The 22041-nt window shown below is 48.2% G+C and overlaps 1 protein-coding gene across 1 annotated transcript in view; it reads left to right on the top strand.

Moving 5' to 3' along the window:
- WARS1 (tryptophanyl-tRNA synthetase 1) overlaps positions 1-8145 on the top strand; it is a 136498-nt gene extending 128353 nt beyond the window's left edge. Inside the window, exons 11-12 of the mRNA XM_078660185.1 lie at positions 6613-7443; positions 7492-8145. Of these exons, the coding sequence (XP_078516311.1) occupies positions 6613-6771 (159 nt within the window). The 3' untranslated portion in view covers positions 6772-7443; positions 7492-8145. The remainder of the gene's footprint in view (positions 1-6612; positions 7444-7491) is intronic.
- Positions 8146-22041: the final 13896 nt, after the last annotated feature.

Genomic DNA, 22041 nt, shown 5'->3' with positions numbered 1-22041 from the left:
TCGTTTTTTTGCACTCCACACCACCCTGGGTTAGGCACTGGCTATATGCAAATCAGCTCTGACCCTGTGCCTCATGGGAACAGTCCAGTCCGAACTACCAAGCCATGTCTTTCCCAGACCGGAATCAAGCATCCAAGGACCGGTTTCTGGCTATCAGCCTTCATCAGCCTGGATAGCTTGACTCCAGTGGTGTGGAGAGCCTGGGACTCACGTCTGAGCATCCCCAGCACACTCGGGGTGAAAATTGCAAAAAACACAGTTGATGGACAGAATGTAGAACAATGTCATACATTCACCCCAGTACAAGGATCTGGGCCTAAATCCATTGTTTTTTTGCACTCCACACCACCCTGGGTTAGACACTGGCTATATGCAAATCAGCTCTGACCCTGTGCCTCATGGGAAGAGTCCAGTCCGAACTACCAAGCCATGTCTTTCCCAGACCGGAATCAAGCATCCAAGGACCGGTTTCTGGCTATCCGCCTTCATCAGCCTGGATAGCTTGACTCCAGTGGTGTGGAGAGCCTGGGACTCACGTCTGAGCATCCCCAGCACAATCGGAGTGAAAATTGCAAAAAACACAGTTGATGGACAGAATGTAGAACAATGAACAATGTCATACATGGTGTGGAGTGCAAAAAAACGATGGATTTAGGCCCAGATCCTTGTACTGAGGTGAATGTATGACATTGTTCTACATTCTGTCCATCAACTGTGTTTTTTGCAATTTTCACCCCGAGTGTGCTGGGGATGCTCAGACGTGAGTCCCAGGCTCTCCACACCACTGCAGTCAAGCTATCCAGGCTGATGAAGGCTGATAGCCAGAAACCGGTCCTTGGATGCTTGGATCTGGGAAAGACATGGCTTGGTAGTTCGGACTGGACTGTTCCCACGAGGCACAGGGTCAGAGCTGATTTGCATATAGCCAGTGTCTAACCCAGGGTGGTGTGGAGTGCAAAAAAACGATGGATTTAGGCCCAGATCCTTGTACTGGGGTGAATGTATGACATTGTTCTACATTCTGTCCATCAACTGTGTTTTTTGCAAATTTCACCCGAGTGGGCTGGGTATGCTCAGACGTGAGTCCCAGGCTCTCCACACCACTGGAGTCAAGCTATCCAGGCTGATGAAGGCGGATAGCCAGAAACCGGTCCTTGGATGCTTGATTCCGGTCTGGGAAAGACATGGCTTGGTAGTTCGGACTGGACTGTTCCCATGAGGCACAGGGTCAGAGCTGATTTGCATATAGCCAGTGTCTAACCCAGGGTGGTGTGGAGTGCAAAAAAACGATGGATTTAGGCCCAGATCCTTGTACTGGGGTGAATGTATGACATTGTTCTACATTCTGTCCATCAACTGTGTTTTTTGCAAATTTCACTCCGAGTGGGCTGGGTATGCTCAGACGTGAGTCCCAGGCTCTCCACACCACTGGAGTCAAGCTATCCAGGCTGATGAAGGCTGATAGCCAGAAACCGGTCCTTGGATGCTTGATTCCGGTCTGGGAAAGACATGGCTTGGTAGTTCGGACTGGACTGTTCCCATGAGGCACAGGGTCAGAGCTGATTTGCATATAGCCAGTGTCTAACCCAGGGTGGTGTGGAGTGCAAAAAAACGATGGATTGAGGCCCAGATCCTTGTACTGGGGTGAATGTATGACATTGTTCTACATTCTGTCCATCAACTGTGTTTTTTGCAAATTTCACCCCGAGTGGGCTGGGTATGCTCAGACGTGAGTCCCAGGCTCTCCACACCACTGGAGTCAAGCTATCCAGGCTGATGAAGGCTGATAGCCAGAAACCGGTCCTTGGATGCTTGATTCCAGTCTGGGAAAGACATGGCTTGGTAGTTCGGACTGGACTGTTCCCATGAGGCACAGGGTCAGAGCTGATTTGCATATAGCCAGTGTCTAACCCAGGGTGGTGTGGAGTGCAAAAAAACGATGGATTTAGGCCCAGATCCTTGTACTGGGGTGAATGTATGACATTGTTCTACATTCTGTCCATCAACTGTGTATTTTGCAAATTTCACCCCGAGTGGGCTGGGTATGCTCAGACGTGAGTCCCAGGCTCTCCACACCACTGGAGTCAAGCTATCCAGGCTGATGAAGGCTGATAGCCAGAAACCGGTCCTTGGATGCTTGATTCCGGTCTGGGAAAGACATGGCTTGGTAGTTCGGACTGGACTGTTCTCATGAGGCACAGGGTCAGAGCTGATTTGCATATAGCCAGTGTCTAACCCAGGGTGGTGTGGAGTGCAAAAAAAGATGGATTTAGGCCCAGATCCTTGTACTGGGTTGAATGTATGACATTGTTCTACATTCTGTCCATCAACTGTGTTTTTTGCAAATTTCACCCCGAGTGGGCTGGGTATGCTCAGACGTGAGTCCCAGGCTCTCCACACCACTGGAGTCAAGCTATCCAGGCTGATGAAGGCTGATAGCCAGAAACCGGTCCTTGGATGCTTGATTCCGGTCTGGGAAAGACATGGCTTGGTAGTTCGGACTGGACTGTTCCCATGAGGCACAGGGTCAGAGCTGATTTGCATATAGCCAGTGTCTAACCCAGGGTGGTGTGGAGTGCAAAAAAAACGATGGATTTAGGCCCAGATCCTTGTACGGGGGTGAATGTATGACATTGTTCTACATTCTGTCCATCAACTGTGTTTTTTGCAAATTTCACCCCGAGTGGGCTGGGTATGCCCAGACGTGAGTCCCAGGCTCTCCACACCACTGGAGTCAAGCTATCCAGGCTGATGAAGGCTGATAGCCAGAAACCGGTCCTTGGATGCTTGATTCTGGTCTGGGAAAGACATGGCTTGGTAGTTCGGACTGGACTGTTCCCATGAGGCACAGGGTCAGAGCTGATTTGCATATAGCCAGTGTCTAACCCAGGGTGGTGTGGAGTGCAAAAAAACGATGGATTTAGGCCCAGATCCTTGTACTGGGGTGAATGTATGACATTGTTCTACATTCTGTCCATCAACTGTGTTTTTTGCAAATTTCACCCCGAGTGGGCTGGGTATGGTCAGACGTGAGTCCCAGGCTCTCCACACCACTGGAGTCAAGCTATCCAGGCTGATGAAGGCTGATAGCCAGAAACCGGTCCTTGGATGCTTGATTCCGGTCTGGGAAAGACATGGCTTGGTAGTTCGGACTGGACTGTTCCCACGAGGCACAGGGTCAGAGCTGATTTGCATATAGCCAGTGTCTAACCCAGGGTGGTGTGGAGTGCAAAAAAACAATGGATTTAGGCCCAGATCCTTGTACGGGGGTGAATGTATGACATTGTTCTACATTCTGTCCATCAACTGTGTTTTTTTGCAAATTTCACCCCGAGTGGGCTGGGTATGCTCAGACGTGAGTCCCAGGCTCTCCACACCACTGGAGTCAAGCTATCCAGGCTGATGAAGGCTGATAGCCAGAAACCGGTCCTTGGATGCTTGATTCCGGTCTGGGAAAGACATGGCTTGGTAGTTCGGACTGGACTGTTCCCATGAGGCACAGGGTCAGAGCTGATTTGCATATAGCCAGTGTCTAACCCAGGGTGGTGTGGAGTGCAAAAAAACGATGGATTTAGGCCCAGATCCTTGTACTGGGGTGAATGTATGACATTGTTCTACATTCTGTCCATCAACTGTGTTTTTTGCAAATTTCACCCCGAGTGGGCTGGGTATGCTCAGACGTGAGTCCCAGGCTCTCCACACCACTGGAGTCAAGCTATCCAGGCTGATGAAGGCTGATAGCCAGAAACCGGTCCTTGGAAGCTTGATTCCGGTCTGGGAAAGACATGGCTAGGTAGTTCGGACTGGACTGTTCCCATGAGGCACAGGGTCAGAGCTGATTTGCATATAGCCAGTGTCTAACCCAGGGTGGTGTGGAGTGCAAAAAAACGATGGATTTAGGCCCAGATCCTTGTACGGGGGTGAATGTATGACATTGTTCTACATTCTGTCCATCAACTGTGTTTTTTGCAAATTTCACACCGAGTGGGCTGGGTATGCTCAGACGTGAGTCCCAGGCTCTCCACACCACTGGAGTCAAGCTATCCAGGCTGATGAAGGCTGATAGCCAGAAACCGGTCCTTGGATGCTGGATTCCGGTCTGGGAAAGACATGGCTTGGTAGTTTGGACTGGACTGTTCCCATGAGGCACAGGGTCAGAGCTGATTTGCATATAGCCAGTGTCTAACCCAGGGTGGTGTGGAGTGCAAAAAACCGATGGATTTAGGCCCAGATCCTTGTACGGGGGTGAATGTATGACATTGTTCTACATTCTGTCCATCAACTGTGTTTTTTGTAAATTTCACCCCGAGAGGGCTGGGTATGCTCAGACGTGAGTCCCAGGCTCTCCACACCACTGGAGTCAAGCTATCCAGGCTGATGAAGGCTGATAGCCAGAAACCGGTCCTTGGATGCTTGATTCCGGTCTGGGAAAGACATGGCTTGGTAGTTCGGACTGGACTGTTCCCATGAGGCACAGGGTCAGAGCTGATTTGCATATAGCCAGTGTCTAACCCAGGGTGGTGTGGAGTGCAAAAAAACGATGGATTTAGGCCCAGATCCTTGTACTGGGGTGAATGTATGACATTGTTCTACATTCTGTCCATCAACTGTGTTTTTTGCAAATTTCACCCCGAGTGGGCTGGGTATGCTCAGACGTGAGTCCCAGGCTCTCCACACCACTGGAGTCAAGCTATCCAGGCTGATGAAGGCTGATAGCCAGAAACCGGTCCTTGGATGCTTGATTCCGGTCTGGGAAAGACATGGCTTGGTAGTTCGGACTGGACTGTTCCCATGAGGCACAGGGTCAGAGCTGATTTGCATATAGCCAGTGTCTAACCCAGGGTGGTGTGGAGTGCAAAAAAAACGATGGATTTAGGCCCAGATCCTTGTACTGGGGTGAATGTATGACATTGTTCTACATTCTGTCCATCAACTGGGTTTTTTGCAAATTTCACCCCGAGTGGGCTGGGTATGCTCAGACGTGAGTCCCAGGCTCTCCACACCACTGGAGTCAAGCTATCCAGGCTGATGAAGACTGATAGCCAGAAACCGGTCCTTGGATGCTTGATTCCGGTCTGGGAAAGACATGGCTTGGTAGTTCGGACTGGACTGTTCCCATGAGGCACAGGGTCAGAGCTGATTTGCATATAGCCAGTGTCTAACCCAGGGTGGTGTGGAGTGCAAAAAAACGATGGATTTAGGCCCAGATCCTTGTACTGGGGTGAATGTATGACATTGTTCTACATTCTGTCCATCAAATGTGTTTTTTGCAACTTTCTAAAAGTGGCATTTTCAGACTTCCAATTCAAAATCCGAATTCACCATAAGTTGTGATTTTTAAATTGTGAGTCCAGAGACCCCAAACTCGAAATCTCTATCTTGTGGGCAAGATAGGTTGTGCAGTAATGAAAAACAAATGTAAGCGTTTTTCGCTACCTGACCATGTGAAACTTAAAAGTACATGCCCAACTTTTTAAATACACTGCACCCTGCCCTTGGGGCTGTCTGGGGCCTACCTTATGGGTGACTTATACGTATTAAAAAGGAATGTTTGGGCATGGTATGTGGGTGATCTTTCCAGGGCAACATGGCAGTTCAAAACTGCATGCAGAAGCTCTGCAGTGGAAGGCCTCAGACATGTGTAAAGGGCTTCTGAAGTGGGTGGCTCAGTCAGTGCTGCAGGCCCAATAGCAGTGTTTAATATACAGGCTCTGGGCACTTGAGTGAACTTTACTAGGGACTTATAAGTAAATTAAATGTGCCAATTATGAATAAACCAATGTTACCATGTTTTAGGAACAGACACTTGCACTTTAGCAGTGGTAAGGTGCTTAAATTCCTAAAGCCGGCAAAAATGTAGTTGGCAAAACAGGAGGTCAGAAAGCAAAAAAGTCCGAGGAAACCACGCCAGAGATGCCAAGTTAAACAAGTGCCCTATTTTAGTCATTGCTACAGATAAATTATTCTTTATCTGGAAGTGGAATTTTAGTTCTCATTTTTTTGTGTTGTCGATGACCATGCTGGACTGGTTACTGCAGCATAAAGGCTTCCCTGAATAGGCCACGAATGTACCTAATCGGTAATGTTGATAGACCATCTAAGCTGGAGCCTGTACTTCCCTTTCCTAGCCCTGTGCAACTTTGGCTTCATGTTCTTACAACAAATAGTGTCAAATGTGTTTTTTGTCTTTCTATGATGTTGCCTTTTTTATCTGAAGGCTGGGAAAGTACCCAGCTTATTTTTCAGCGCGCACCAAAGTGTAAGCAGCTGACAATCTTTTTAGTCACAGCCACCTTGGGCCGATAACCATGGCAATGTATTATGGTAAATTAAAAAGTGTGTTTGTCTGCTCTAGATTTTACTAAGGGTACGAGTTCTGCCTGAGACTAATCCTCTTTGTGTAATTTCGACACGATAGCTGGGTGAGAATGATACTACTCAAAAGTTAGCATTATCTTTGTGTTCTAAACCTGCTGCCTTTTTTATGCACAATCAGTGTTGGCACGAGTCTGACAATGATTGGGGTAAAAACGTATTTTCGCTTCAGAAACTTTGAGTAAATAAAGATCAGAGTAACTTGTAAATGTCTCTTTTGGGTTTTTTTCCGTGTAGGACTACACAAGTGGTGCTTTGCTAACAGGAGAACTGAAGAAAATACTAATCGACACATTGCAGCCATTGATATCAACACATCAGGAGCGAAGAAAACAGGTTACAGACGAAATGGTGAAGCAGTTCTTCACTCCAAGAAAACTGGCGTTTGACTTTTAGCAATATTTCCACAACGCTTTCCGTACATTATTTAAATACCTGTGTAATTTATCCTTGAATGTAAAGCCACTGCACATTTTCTCTGAACCTGAATACATTATGTTGGGGACATTTAACAGATCAGCAATGCATAAATAAGGAAGAAGACTTGTACTATAAGTAATTTATTAATGTAAAATCTTAAAGCAAAGTTGTAACCTTTTATAAACAAATTGATATGATATGTAATTTAAGGATTTAGTCTACTGATTGGATGGCCGCCCATTAATGTGCTTTATCTCAGCAACGGGTCTCTGTTACATGGCATTCCATCGTAAGCCTCTCTGTTTGCAGTTAGACCGAATGTATAGTTCTATCCAACGAGCACTATTGACTTTCGCTTGCTTCCATGCTCCTAAGGGTTTGATGGGCACTAGCTCTCTTGGTGCACTGGATTCTGAAATCTGCATGCTGGGAAATTAGAATATTTAAGCTGTGTGGTTAAATCCTCTCCTCCTGTTTCTGGAAGAGCCTTTTTGGCACAGCAGTTCCCTTGTATATCTCTGGGATAATCCTTGAAGTTTATGAGCAGCAATTAAGTGGGAGCTTCATTTTCATCAGGAGAGCCTCCGTATGCTCTGTGTGTACACAGGGCATTTTTAAGATGACATTTTCTCTTACCTTTTTTCAGCAGCTTATGCTGAAGTCCTATTAAAAACCCATGCTTGATACGTGTCGCAGCTTCACTTAATTTCATGGCGTGCTTCACATCCAGTGTCTTATAGGCTCAAATGTGAATTTCCTGGTTCCTTTGAGATTGTTTCATTTTCCTCTACGTTTTTGTGACCATTTGTGTCATTTCTTTCATATTCACGCTCTGTTCTTCCTGGTGCCAGACTCGCCTCTTGCTTTCACATTCATACATTTAGAACCGGTTGATCGCCCTGCATCGCTCACTTCAAATATTGTCAATTACTTCACAAAGCTGCCCTTCTCAGCATGAGCTCTGAGTTTTTGTGCAGACCCTTGTCATCTAAAACAAGTTAGGCAGGTCTGATTGTCCGTCCTGTTTGTGACATCTACATGTCACAGAAGAGCAATTACGATAAAAACCATAATTAAAACATACTGTTACTAACAAACGGTGCAAACAGTTGTTATTTACTGGGGTGTATTGCAGATTCTCAGGTTCTCGGTGGAACGGGAAATGTCAGTTTAATGATGGCAGTTGTTCACACAACCCTCCATATCCCCAGCATTTTGTTCTAATTCAGTTCATTAGCATTTTATAATATGTACAGTGCTATCATAAATACATTGTAATTACGTCTTCCATAATTGGCAGCATGATTTTACATTGCATTTTATTATTTCATAATAAAACGTGTTTGAAAACATTTGCTTACCTGCTTACATTTTTAACTTTCATCCATGTAGGTAAACTTATTATGTCCATTATGTCGTTCTACATTGACCAAATGTATGCAATTTAAATAGTAAAATACAATTATTATATTTACAGTTCAGTAGTTGCAAGGCCACAAATTAACTGATTATATGTAGTGAGAACGTTCTTTTTTTCCAGTAGAAATGCTTCAAATAGATACACAAGATCAGTTATATACCTTGGAAAGTGCAAGTTGTGCCAGTCAGTGTTGGTGTGTTCCTTTCATTATCTTTGGAATATTCACTAACCATTGGGTGTGAGTCAATGCTAATGTGTGTTTTTTACATTATCTTTGGAATAGTCACTACCCAGTGGGTGTGAGTCAGTGCTAATGTGTGTTTTTTGCATTATCTTTGGAATAGTCACTAACCAGTGGGTGTGAATCGGTGTCAATATGTGTTTCTTGCATTATCTTTGGAATATTCACTAACCAGTGGTTTAAGGAGTTACATGGTCAGCGACTAGCTGCCGCCTCCCCCCCAATCCGGCACCCAACACCAAGGAACGTGGACACGAGACGTGTTTACTCTTTGGAAGGCGGGCGCTAGTCGCCCGGCCGTATTTATTAAAGTATGAAATTAAAAAGGGTTTTAATTGCATAATCAACAATGAAATACAAAAATCAGCAGGACATTCAGTTATACAATCGTTATCAACAAGTTTGAGAGCCTGACCTTAACAAAACTCTAATACAAGTTGTTCCTAGCTTAACTAAACATCCTATCTTGATTTTTGTACATTTCTGGCCATATGGCAGGGTCACTACCGGTGTCAGGTCCTACAAGCTGCGCCTTCCCCTTAGAAGTGCGCATGCGCAGTGTTACCCCGGGAATTGCCCGGTCTACGCCCCAAACTCCATTTACCCACTAAAGGAGGGCCCTTACTCTGCGCCGGTGGCGTCATGAGTCCACGCGCGCGGGGTGGCTACCAGCCTAAGGAAAGCGTGAACTACTCCTACCCGCGCTCCTTTGCATATTACCTTGCCCCTGGAGTACTGGGAGTGGCCCGCAGGCTCCTCCCCCTGGGCGGGAACCTCCATAGGATGATGCCCGCCCCCTCAGACCTCAAATATGTGCTCACCGATAATGACCTTACCGCATGCCCCATACCTAATAAATACGACGACCTATGGAAAAAAGTCTAAAGGACAACTACACTGGCTAATAAATAACAGTATCCACGCATAGCTAAAGGGGAAAAAAGCCCTAACGACACATGGCATAAAATTACAATTCAGTTCACGCATGTTGCTCATAATCACAATATCTACGTATATCTACAAAGGGAAAAAAGGCCTAACGACACATATCTTCAAATATAGCTCACTTCACACATCATTTTTCTACAAAGGGAAAAAGGTCCTGACAACAGATCACAAAATACCACAACAACCTACTCTCTCCCGCGGTCTATACCTATGAAACTTACCATTAGACCGGACATAACGCTGCTTAAACTTTGTACCAAGGGATGGTGGGTGGGAAACAAAGAAGCCCCGAACGCGGGGCACAGCGTTCAGCGAGGGAGCGTCCAGGGACAAGGGAGTCTCCTGGGCGCTCCCTACTTCTTATTCCCGAGGGGCCGGGTGGCCCCTCCTCACGCCCGCCCCCCCCCGACCCGGAACCAGTCCATTGATTCCGGGTCAGGAGGGGCGCCGGCCAATCGGCGGTGGGCCGCGCCCCCAGGGCACGCCCCCACCGTCGAAGGACCCGCGGGGAGAGGGGGTGAGGCGGTCGCCGCGCCGCCATGCGTGCGGGGGGGCCGAGGGCCCCCCCTTTTCACATGGTCAGCGACTAGCTGCCGCCTCCCCCCCAATCCGGCACCCAACACCAAGGAACGTGGACACGAGACGTGTTTACTCTTTGGAAGGCGGGCGCTAGTCGCCCGGCCGTATTTATTAAAGTATGAAATTAAAAAGGGTTTTAATTGCATAATCAACAATGAAATACAAAAATCAGCAGGACATTCAGTTATACAATCGTTATCAACAAGTTTGAGAGCCTGACCTTAACAAAACTCTAATACAAGTTGTTCCTAGCTTAACTAAACATCCTATCTTGATTTTTGTACATTTCTGGCCATATGGCAGGGTCACTACCGGTGTCAGGTCCTACAAGCTGCGCCTTCCCCTTAGAAGTGCGCATGCGCAGTGTTACCCCGGGAATTGCCCGGTCTACGCCCCAAACTCCATTTACCCACTAAAGGAGGGCCCTTACTCTGCGCCGGTGGCGTCATGAGTCCACGCGCGCGGGGTGGCTACCAGCCTAAGGAAAGCGTGAACTACTCCTACCCGCGCTCCTTTGCATATTACCTTGCCCCTGGAGTACTGGGAGTGGCCCGCAGGCTCCTCCCCCTGGGCGGGAACCTCCATAGGATGATGCCCGCCCCCTCAGACCTCAAATATGTGCTCACCGATAATGACCTTACCGCCACAGGCCAGTATTGTTAACCGACGATCTGGCCTCCCCCTCTAGCCCCTATCTAAGGACACATCCTCCTACCCCAGCCCTCCAGCCAAGCCCAGATATTGTCAGCCCATAGGACATTACCCTCTTCTGTCAGATGAACCCCGTCTTTCAAGTAATACTTTTGACCCCAGATGCACCCATGAGGTATTGACTGTAACACGGGGGTTCGGAACAACCTATCCAGCCGTGTGTTGATCCTCTTTACCGAGTGATTCAACGCCCTGACTGAATCGCCCCCCCGCCACTGAAGTCGAGGTATTAGTTGTGACCATACTAGCGTGCACCCGGGGCAGGTCCTAGCTATCCAACCCGCTGTTGAGATAATCTCCTCAATCAAGGTGCGCCTGCCCAGTGTTGCCAAATCGTTCTCCCCAAGGTGAAGTATCACCACTGACGGTGGAGCCCGCTGGCGTGCTAACAGCCCTTGGAAGAATCCCCTAAACTCGTGAAGACACAACCCTCCCCTGCCAAAGAACGTGATATTCAACCCTAGTTGTGCCGCCCTTTCCTTCTTGACACCTGACAGGAAGACACATTCCGCTCGCTTCACATATGAATGACCAACAATCCAGACATTGTTCTTTGTTGTTTCCTGGTCGCCGCTCCGTGGCGATGAATATTGGCGGTGCCCGACGACAAATTCCTCCCCTGCGTAACAGGTCTGAGAAACTGTAAGAGAGCGGAAAAGAGACCAAGCGTGAGTGACAGGTAATCATAGCATGTCAATCCGAACATAACGTTTATAGCAGTCTGACGACCACCTCCCAATTGTCTTCACTCTTTCCACTGGGAGGCCCCCCGCCACCGCCTCAGTTGCTGCCCCAATCCTGAAGGAATGAGATCCAAAATCCCTAGGATCAAGACCCGCTTTTGTAACCCCTAATTCGAACACTCTCCTGAATTGATACCTGGTTAAGGGGCTCCCGTCGGCGTGACAGAGCAACGCCCTGCCTGCTGAACCGACCAATAACCCCATGAATGATTCCACGTGCCTCACCGGGCAGCACGGGTTGGCGGGGGCCCGTTGCAGAACTATGGTGTGACCCCTAGCTTCCTGATCGGTCTTTGATTTCTGGATAATCACCCACATGGTGTCACCCCTTATCGTCACCCCAGCCTTCTGCAAGCCACCTAGTATGTCAGCCTTAGATCCTGCCACAAGTTCACTAATTCTCAGTGCCCCATAAAATGCCAGGGAGAATGCCGCCCTAAAAAGAAGCACTTCCCACTCTGAGTTACAAACAATCTCCAGCGTGCCCAGTAAGGCTGTTAGCCGGGCCAACCCCATGGGCTTCCTCTTATCCTTCTGGTGTCCCTGAATACGGCGCCATCCCCTTAAAGCCTTGCGTATCATAAAGGTATTGGTGGGATCCCGGAAGCCCCTAGCTTGAGCGAAGAATGACACTGCTGCCCTATGTCTGGTTGCCGCTGCCACTGAGCGCCCCTCTGTGTGCATCCATTCTAAATAGGCTGCAAACCCATCCTCCTTCGCCCAAAGCACTTCCCACTGCGGCCCCAAGAAAGAACAATAAGACAGAAACGCCCCTTCGTACGCCGTCTTGGTCCTGGGGGCTAAGCTAGCGACCACGAGGTCTTGTAATCTGGGGCACCAATCTGCCAAAGTACCGCTGGGAAGTGTGCTGGCGAGGGGTCTGCTGTGGGGAGATGTTCCCTGAAAACCTGCATTTTGAAGCGAGAAAGGGAGTCAGCAGCATTGTTTAAAACACCAGGGACATGTTTGGCTCTAAAATTAGCATTCAGTTTAAGGCACCGCAGCACAATCTCTTTGATCAGACGAAGTATGAAAGGACACCGCGCCCCCTGCTGATTGATACATTCCACCACTGTCATGTTATCTGACCAAAACACCACTGATTGGTTACATAGGTGTTCGGGCCAAACCATCAGTGCCACCCATATTGGAAAAAGTTCCAGGAAGCCAATGTTGCCGAGCAAACCCCATGTGTTCCATTCTTCTGGCCATTGTTGAGCGACCCACCTATTCCCTAGGATGGCACCAAAGCCCACAATACCGGCCGCATCGGTCCATAGTCCTAACTCCGCTGATGTAGTGAGCGGGCCGGGCCAGACCACCCTACCGTTAAAATCCTCCAGGAATGCCATCCAAATAAGCATATCCTGGCGAATTTCAGACGATAGGCGCGTGCGGTGGTGCTTTTCCCTCAGCCCCTTCATCGCGTGCGCGATGGAGCGAGAGAAGGGGCGAGCCATTGGGATGATTCTTAGTGCGAAATTTAGTTGCCCTACCACCTCCTGTAATTGCTGCAAAGTGACCTTCTCCTTCCGGAGGCATAACTGTAGCGACGTCCTGAATTTGCGCACCTTGTCCTTAGGTAGTCTAAAACATTTCTCCATTGAGTCAATCTCGATGCCCAGAAATTCCAAGCAGGTGGTCGGGCCCACCGTTTTCCCAGGCGCAAGCGGGACCCCAAAAGCCCGCATGAGCACGCAAAATTCCTGCAATGCTAGTGCGCACTTCTGAGAACCCGCTGTACCGAGGAAGAGGAAATCATCTAAGTAATGCATGACCCTTTGATGGCCTGTCACCCCCCTCATGGCCCATTCAAGAAATGAACTAAACATCTCAAAGTAGGCGCAAGAAATAGAACAACCCATAGGCATGCATTTGTCCATGTAGAACCTATCCCTAAAGGTGAAACCTAAAAGATGTTGGTCCGCCGGGTGGACTGGGAGGAGGCGGAAGGCGGACTCTATGTCTGATTTCGCCATCAGCGCCCCGGGTCCAGTGGCCTGTAATAAGGTCACAGCCTGATCAAAAGAGGCGTACTTCACACTACAGATACCTTCGTCAATGGCATCATTCAGTGAGGCCCCCTTTGGCGCTGATAGGTTATGAATCAATCTGAATTGCCCCTTCTCTTTCTTGGGGACAACTCCCAGTGGGGAACACACAAAGTTGTGTACTGGCACTGCAGAAAAAGGGCCAGATATCCTGCCTAAGGAAAGCTCCTTGTCAATTTTGGCGGCCACAACAGCCGGATTGTGTGTGACTGATAATTGATTTCTACAGTGCGCACTGCCTGTGTATCCCCCGGCCGGGATCCTAAAACCTTTAGAAAAACCTTCCTGGAGTAGGGTGGCCGCTTTGTGGTCAGGGTATCTGTTCAAGAATGGAATCATTGCCACCACATCCACTGGAGTGGGGGGGCGTGACGTGTCTGACTTATAGTGGCTTTCCCCTACCCCTCTGTCCAGTGTTCCCTTGCTTGGACCTACAGGTAGATTCTGGATGAGAGGGGTGCCCACAGGAGGCACATGCATGCCTAAACTTACACGCGGCCCTTGTGCAGGTACGCTTATTAAAATCCCAGCACACTCCTTTCTTGTCTGGCCCACCTGCCCTAAATCTCCCAGGTACTTCACTCGTTTGGGGGGGCCGAAAGGGCTGCTGCGGTCTAGTGAACACCCTGCCCGCACCGAACTGAGGGGGAGGTGCAGTGTCAGAGAACTGTTTGTGCCAGGCCATGGAATCTACCGAGTCCCATGGTAATGCTCTATTAAATTCCAATGCCTTCCTAAAATTTACATCATAACCCTTCCATGCTTCCCCAGAATACTGTTGACTCCACCCCACAATCCTGCTCGAGTAGCAAGCCAATGCAGCCTGCAGATCTGGAGGACGCTCAGCCTTAACTGCAGTAAAAACGGCCCATGCTTGCATCCAATTATTGAGATTTTCCTCAACCCTGAATCTAGTACACTGCGCCCTCCATTCACTCGGGAGCATCCACTCTTTCAGTGCTTTTGCCTGCTCCATTTCCCTATTATCCAATAATAAAGAATAAATGTACACGTATTTATCAGCCCAAATCATTTCCTTAACAGCTAAAGACACATGTTGAGCTAGATTTTCGCTCCTGGAAGGTACTACGCCGTCCCCCAAGAGCGGCAATGCCACTTCCTTACCAAGTGCGGGCACCGGGGGCGGCTGCCCTTGTACTCCGTCCAGCTGGGGAACACTTGGACCTGCAAGGGGAGAAGAAATTGGCAATGCAACACTGTCGGCGATCGGTGCCGACCTGATTTTTTCTACGAACCTTGCCGCCTCTGCTGCATGGTCTACCGAATTCGGGAAGGCTCCTCCTTTTTGGAGCCATGGCATCATGGCCGTTAACTGAGATAACAATTCGGGTGGCATTGAATCTACGTTACCCCCCGGGACAACAGGTACCACTGGGGTTATGCCCAGTGGTCCTGGCACAGCTGGCAAAGCGGGCGTCGGGTGTGGCCCGCCCGTACCCGGGATTGTGGGCACCGGTGCGGAAGCAGCCCCAGCGTCTACTGGTTGACCTGCCGGCACCGGCACCACAGGGGCAATGGGTGTAGGCACCTGTGGGGGTGGGACCACCGCGGGCGGTGCGGCGGGTAACGGATCCCCTGGGCCTGGGGTGGGGACCGCCTCCTTGGGTCTTTTGGACCTAGGTTTCCCTTGCGGGGTGACAACTTCCCCTCTTGGCACTGGTGCCACCCTCTTGCGGACCGGTCTCCCGGACGGGCCCGGTGCCTCGCCATCTCTATCCTCCAGCCGGGCTTCCCGCTCCTTAATTTGTCCTAGCTGTTGTTTAATGTCACTCATCTCCCGCATCATAGCCCGCATCATAGCCTCCATGTTGGACCCCCTTTTTCCACCCCTTGGACCTGGCATGATGCTAACCCCCCAAAAAACACCCGCTGCCTACTTAATTCCCAACAGGTCAGCTGTGTGTACCTTTCAGATGGAGGGTCACCAGGGGGCTTTCAGCACCATGCAACGGCGACCGCAACACTAGCGGCTTGTCCGCTTATGTAAGGGGGTGAGTAAACCTAATGTAGACCCACCCGGCGGCCACCAGGAGCTATGAATGCTAGCCCCCCGTACCCCTCTTACCGACCCCTCCTGTATCCTCGTCGACGACGGTGGTCTGCGGTCACAGCCCTCACCACGTTGCGTGCACTGTCTGCTGAAATGTGCCAATAATGTAGTTAAGGTTGCCTGGAATTGAAAACAAGTATTAATACCGTGTAATAAAGCAGTTGGAAACCCACCTTAAATACAGTGGACGGTTGAACCCTCCCTTGTAACCTCACAGTTGCTGTGCGGCACTAAAAACTCCTTGTATCAATGGCCTTAAATTACACTTATGCAACAGACCGGTACACTCCTGAGCCCTTTTATTGTGCGCTTTTGTGCAACTACTTGAACAACAAGTTATTGACTAATTAATACCCCACAATAGTGACCAACACTTGAAGCAATGCCACGTTTGTATGCTTGAACAACAATTCACATACCAGTTAATACCATATAGTAGTGAAAACACTTTCAATAAATGTCACCTTGCTTTTATACCATTCGTGGACTGACAATTACCACATTAAATACTATGCAGTAGTAAACAATTACGTGTTCGAGTATCCTCCGCTCTTGTTCAATTTCAAAATTGCCCCACCCCGGCCTTATTAGCCGTTCGCTGTAGTGCGCGCCAATTTCCCGGCGCAATTCGCTCCCACTCTCGCTATACTTCCAAACTTAGCTCCCTCCGGCCTTATTTTGCCGTTTAACTTGATTGTGCAGTCCCGTAATCCTTTGTAAAGCGTGTAATTCCTCGGTAGGACACTGTGTTGGACCGTCCCCGATTTACCGGAGCTCCCCCCGACCCGAACTCGATATTTAGCAGCCGGCCCGCTGCTCGACCCAGCCCTTCGCGCCCCCAATTACCTTGTCTGGTCGCCGAGGACACTACCCGGTGACGCACAATTAATTGTAACGCGGACCCCTTCTCGGCAGTTGCCGCCTCACGTCCTCTTGCAGACGACGATCTCCTGACGCGGCTGGCTCCACGCGGCTGGCCTCCGTAACCCTTGATAACCTGGAGGATAAAAGGGAAAAAACACCGCCGCCTCACGTCCCTGGCCGTCGACGATCTCACCACGCGGCTGCTTCCACGCTGTTAGCCTCCGGATCCGCCGACAGACCTGAACAAAGAAAGGAAAGATTACTAAACAAAGAAGCCCCGAACGCGGGGCACAGCGTTCAGCGAGGGAGCGTCCAGGGACAAGGGAGTCTCCTGGGCGCTCCCTACTTCTTATTCCCGAGGGGCCGGGTGGCCCCTCCTCACGCCCGCCCCCCCCGACCCGGAACCAGTCCATTGATTCCGGGTCAGGAGGGGCGCCGGCCAATCGGCGGTGGGCCGCGCCCCCAGGGCACGCCCCCACCGTCGAAGGACCCGCGGGGAGAGGGGGTGAGGCGGTCGCCGCGCCGCCATGCGTGCGGGGGGGCCGAGGGCCCCCCCTTTTCATTTGCTAGCAAGGCGAGTTTCCCTTTGATACAAAGTTGTAAAAACACAGCCTATATAATGGGCATCTGTGACTGTTGTACATCGATCCCTGAGCTCGGGTTAATCCTATACATTGATGTCAAGGGACACTGTCAGCTAGTCTGGGTTTTAGCAAGCACTGTTTTGCATTCCTGGGCTTGGGTGGGACTTGCTTGAATTGGAAAAGCAGAAGTACAAGTCCTTGAATTAAACATTATGTTGTGTATAAGTTTAGCGGTACATACACAATATGTATGACAGGAGCAGCCCTTACTCAAGTAGAGCCTGGGCATTCAGTATATACTCAGAGCAATGGTTCTCCTGGAATTCATTTATACGAACTTTGTACATAAGCAAATAAATCTATTCTAAGCATACAATTAATGTAGTTTAAACCACTAATACACTGTAGCCTTATGGGTTCTTTTAAGTAAGCCAGAAAGGCATAATAATAACGATATGTATAGTATAGTAATTTGTAGACCACAGAAATTGTACAAATGTCACGTACAAGGTTGCAATAAGGTAACAAATCAATGAATGTGCACTATGACCCAAGGTGAACAAACTCTTAAGAAGTGAACAGATGGCAATTTTATATACAAGCAACAACTTTCAATATGTGTTTATAAATGCACATCGGTATCACAATAAAGGAGGATGAGGATATTTTCGGTCCAGTATACACACTCCAAAACCTAGTTACATACGGAAAAGTAAACTTTGTTGTATTGATATAAATGTACAAATAAAAATCAATGAAAATGGCAAATTCTTTTATGCCAGCGATAATTAGTGTGCTTTGGTGTCGACTGCCTTTTCAAGTCTTTAGAAATGCGGAATTCAGGACAATGAACTATCGGGGACATCTACGTGGGGAACTATTAAAATGATGGTTAATGAAGGAAGTGAATTCCTATATTTTTGTAGGCTAGAGTAATAACAGGCATTTTACCTGATTAAAGGGTAGTCCCCAGGTTGTGATTGGAAGAAGGAACCTGTGAGTATGATAACAAATATTTAGTGCTTTGTCGCAGAAGGCGAACAATGGAATCGACTTGAGTTAACAGAGAGCTCACCAGGATGTGTAAAAGTTCCACTGAATCACAAATTGTGATTGATAAAATGCTTAAACATGCTTCCTTTAGTCATAAAAAATTGCCCAACACTACTCTCTTTTAGAAAATCACTGTAAACTTGGTTTTTTTCAAACTTATACCTACCTCTGTTTTTATAATCCTGGCAGACTCCTCCGATGCAGCGCCTAGACGCCCTTGGGCATTCGAGTGCTATATAAATCCCACAATCAAATCAAAATGTACTCACTCGGTTGTCCTTGTAACCTGGAAGAGTAACCAGCCATTAATGGGGTAATTCTTACAGTGTTAATATTAATTTATGGCAGTCAGCAATTGAACTTATCGAATGATGTCACTGTGGGCAATTGATGTGCGCTACGACTCCGTGAGTCAGTGAGTAGTTAGTATTAATCAGTGTTGCCTGCGCAAAGCTGGCCAAACTCCAGGCTGCTACTGGCTAAATCAGTTCAAAGGCGGTATGTGGGAAAACAGTGCTCATTTAGTGTCTCCAGCAGAGAATCCTCTGCTTGTGCCACCAGAAGAATCAGTTTAAATAAATTGTGCTATACTTTTCTGGTTTCATTAAAAGCACCCATAAGGCTAGAGTGTATTAGTAGTTTTTACTACATTAATTTAATGCTTGGAATGTATTTCATCGCTTATCTACAAATTTCGTATTGATGAATTCCAGGTAAACTATTGTTTTGAGTACATAAGTATAACAGTTGCAGTACATTCCATGCAACCTTTTACCAGTGAGCAGCTATTCCTTCCATCGTTTTGGACTGTATCCATCAGCCTTTCCTTGCCACTCAGCCTCCTCTAAAAGGTAGGTACTCCACTGTGCTTCTTTTCTTACCATTTACTGCAAAGCTGTAATGTGCTTTTATTTTTTTTGGACTACAACTCTTAACTCTTGACTGTGACTACCTATCGTTCATCTTACTTGCTGCCTTTAGATAAAAACCTTAATCAGGATGTAGAGCAAAGTGCCCTTTTTCATGGTTACCCCCTCCCTCCCCCACACACATACACACTTTTTGCCTGACATCTGATGCAACCTGACTTGATGTGCCCTTGGTCCCTACCAATCAGGTTCCCGGGGCCTGTGTTCTTTCCCAATACTGTACCTTTGTATCCACTATAAGCACACCTTTGGCCACAAGTGAGCCCCTTGTAAAAGGGCACCGTGACCAGGGAAGGCCTCTAAGGGCTGCAGCACTTATTGTGCCACGTTTAGGGGTCCTGCACCTTAACACACAGACACTGCCACTGCAGGCTGCGTGTTTCGGTACAAGGGTGAAGTGATGAATTGATATGGCACACATCCCCGTGTGCCATGCCTGCAATCTACTGCCTGAGGCCTGGGTAAGTCACCTCCTAGCAGGGTGCACAACCCCTAAGGTGAGGGAACAGAGGCATGAGCCCTGTACCTCTACAAAGTCTAAGTCCATTCTTAGACATTGTAAATGTAGTGAAGCCATAAAGATTATATGGTCTGGAAGTTGGTCATTACGAACTCCCCAGCCCCATAATGGTGTTACTAAAAACTGGGAAGTTTGGTAGCAAACTTCTCAGAACATTAAACCCATAATGATGCCAGTGTGGGATTTAATGTAAGATGCACTCAGAGGGCATCTTAGGGATGTCCCCTGGAAAGTGGCCAGCCCTGGTGTAGTTCCTGAATGGCTGCCTGCCATTTGGCACCACCAGACCCCTGGGTAGGGAGCCTCAGCTCTCTGGGTCCATAAACAAAGCCCATCCTGGCTAGAGGCATCATGCCTCCTCCCCCAGGATGGGATGGGTCCACGAAAGGGGACGCTTCAAAGGTCTTGCACCTTTGGACGCTGTCCCTGCATTTTGCTGCCCCCAGCAACTGGCTCCCACCTGTTTGGCCCCCACTTTGGGCAGGAGAATCAGAAGTTAAACCAATCTAGGAGGAGACGTGTGCCCACCTTTGACAACCCCACCCCTCAGGTGGGAGAGGCGAGGTAAAGCACACATCTCAATCCCCTCCATCTTGAAGATGAGGGGACTGAGCCAATTAGGGAGCGGCTCATGCCCCCTATAACTGGAGGGTGGCATAATAGGGGGTGAATCAACCCCAAGGAAGGGACACATTGTTCCGACCTGTACACCCCTTTAACGCCCCTAAATGTATTATTTAGGGGTAACTCTGAGCCTTGCCTCCTCAGATTTGAGGATAAAAGAAGAAGAACCAAAGAGACCTACTGAACCGGGAAGGAGAAGATGACAGCAACCGCCTTGGCCCCAGCCCTACCTGCATGTCCCATCTATGCCCTGCCTACAGCAAGAACCCGGCAAGTCCAGCAGCCAGCAACCCCCATACCTCGGAGCACCTGCCCTGCGACCTTTCTACAAACTCTATCTCCTGTGAGTCCCGGATTTGCTCAACCAAAGACTCACCTCCAGAATCCTGATTATGGTGACTCTGAGAATATTCAGTATTGGATCTTTCATAGTTTCACATGAATCATTCCCCCTCGTCGAAGTGGGAGTCCCATGGTACTATAGTAAAGCAGTATCTAATAATATAAGAGGTTATAATGGCAATGCAATGACATTTTAATAGCCTATCAATGTCCTTTTAAAAAAAGGACCAAACTTGAACTTTAACCAATTAAGCGACAGCACCCTCTTAGAACACTCCCGACAGAGGCCGGATCCCTCAGATTCTTTACAGCACGTTGTGTGCAAGTAGTCTCTCTCAGCTATACCAACTCATATTTCTAACGTTTCATCTTTATTATTATCAAAACAGAAGCAGACCCTGTGGCTGTGTTGGAGTTAATTGTTTTCTCCAGATACTCCTTTTAAGGTTTTATTTAATTATTACCAAACCAGAAACCTCTTAACAAAGGGTTATCTAGACCCTGTGGCCTTGGTGGAGTTAATTGTTTTCTTCCAGATACTCCTCTTAAGGATTTCTTTAATTGTCTCCACCCTTACCAGGTAAGAGAGAAGGCCTATCCTATGGCATAAAATAGAATTCTTGTCAAATGAGGACAGCGCCAAAGGAGTACATACTCCAGACGCTCTTAAAGATCCTTAAAATACTCTTTTTTGGTCAGAGAAGGACAGTTTACAGGAGAAACGCAAACACCTCTCCTCATGAACTTCGCTGTCGGAGCCTACAGATCTTGCTATTTTCCTGGAGTTCGCTACCTAAATGCACCTCAATCCATTTGACAGCAAGGCATAAATGTAAGGCTCTTTACTGCCCCGTAGACTCCAATAACTTCTACATATGCGTTGACTATGACATCAAGGACGCCTTGACGTCATCCACTCCACCGAACTATGGTGTTGTTACGGCAGCCTCATTATCATGTTTTTCTCGACGACAGTCCCAATGCATGCTCCACTACATCACCGTTTGACAAGGTGTCTTGCCGTCATCTCTACAGTCGGCAGGGGTCACGTCGACGGTGATATCGGGGCTCAACGCCGGTCACTGTGGAAAATTGTCTACAGCGCCACTTCTGCATGATACCTCACGGTGCAGCTACGGTCATCGACGACCCGATGGCATTCGTCGACAAGGTAAGAAATGGTGGTCTAATGCTTGCCTCCAGCTATAATGTGCTATTGTTAAAATTGCATAGGGCTGTACTAAAGAGTGCGTCTACGATGCTAACTAAGCTGACACCTTATACGGGCAGTTTAGGGTCCCCCTATCTTCAGCATACTGACAGTACTAATTTATATGGATTAGGCAGAGGATACGCCATAATCACAACAGTTTTTCTTTCAGAGTAAAGCTTTCCACTCCCTTTCAGAGTTGTTAACACCTGCGATATACCACTTTGCAAGGCCACTAGGTGGGGTAGAAATGTTACAGCCTTCATAGTAAATGGACAAGGGTTCAACTGATCTGAACGTTATTTTATAGAACCCTCCTGTTTCAGTTTTTCGTACAGGCAACTGCCATAAATTCT

Source organism: Lissotriton helveticus, chromosome 9 (genome assembly GCF_964261635.1).
Source record: "Lissotriton helveticus chromosome 9, aLisHel1.1, whole genome shotgun sequence".
Classification (NCBI taxonomy): domain Eukaryota; kingdom Metazoa; phylum Chordata; class Amphibia; order Caudata; family Salamandridae; genus Lissotriton; species Lissotriton helveticus.
The sequence above is the reverse complement of the archived record's forward strand: the minus strand, read 5'-3'. Positions and strand labels throughout refer to the sequence as shown.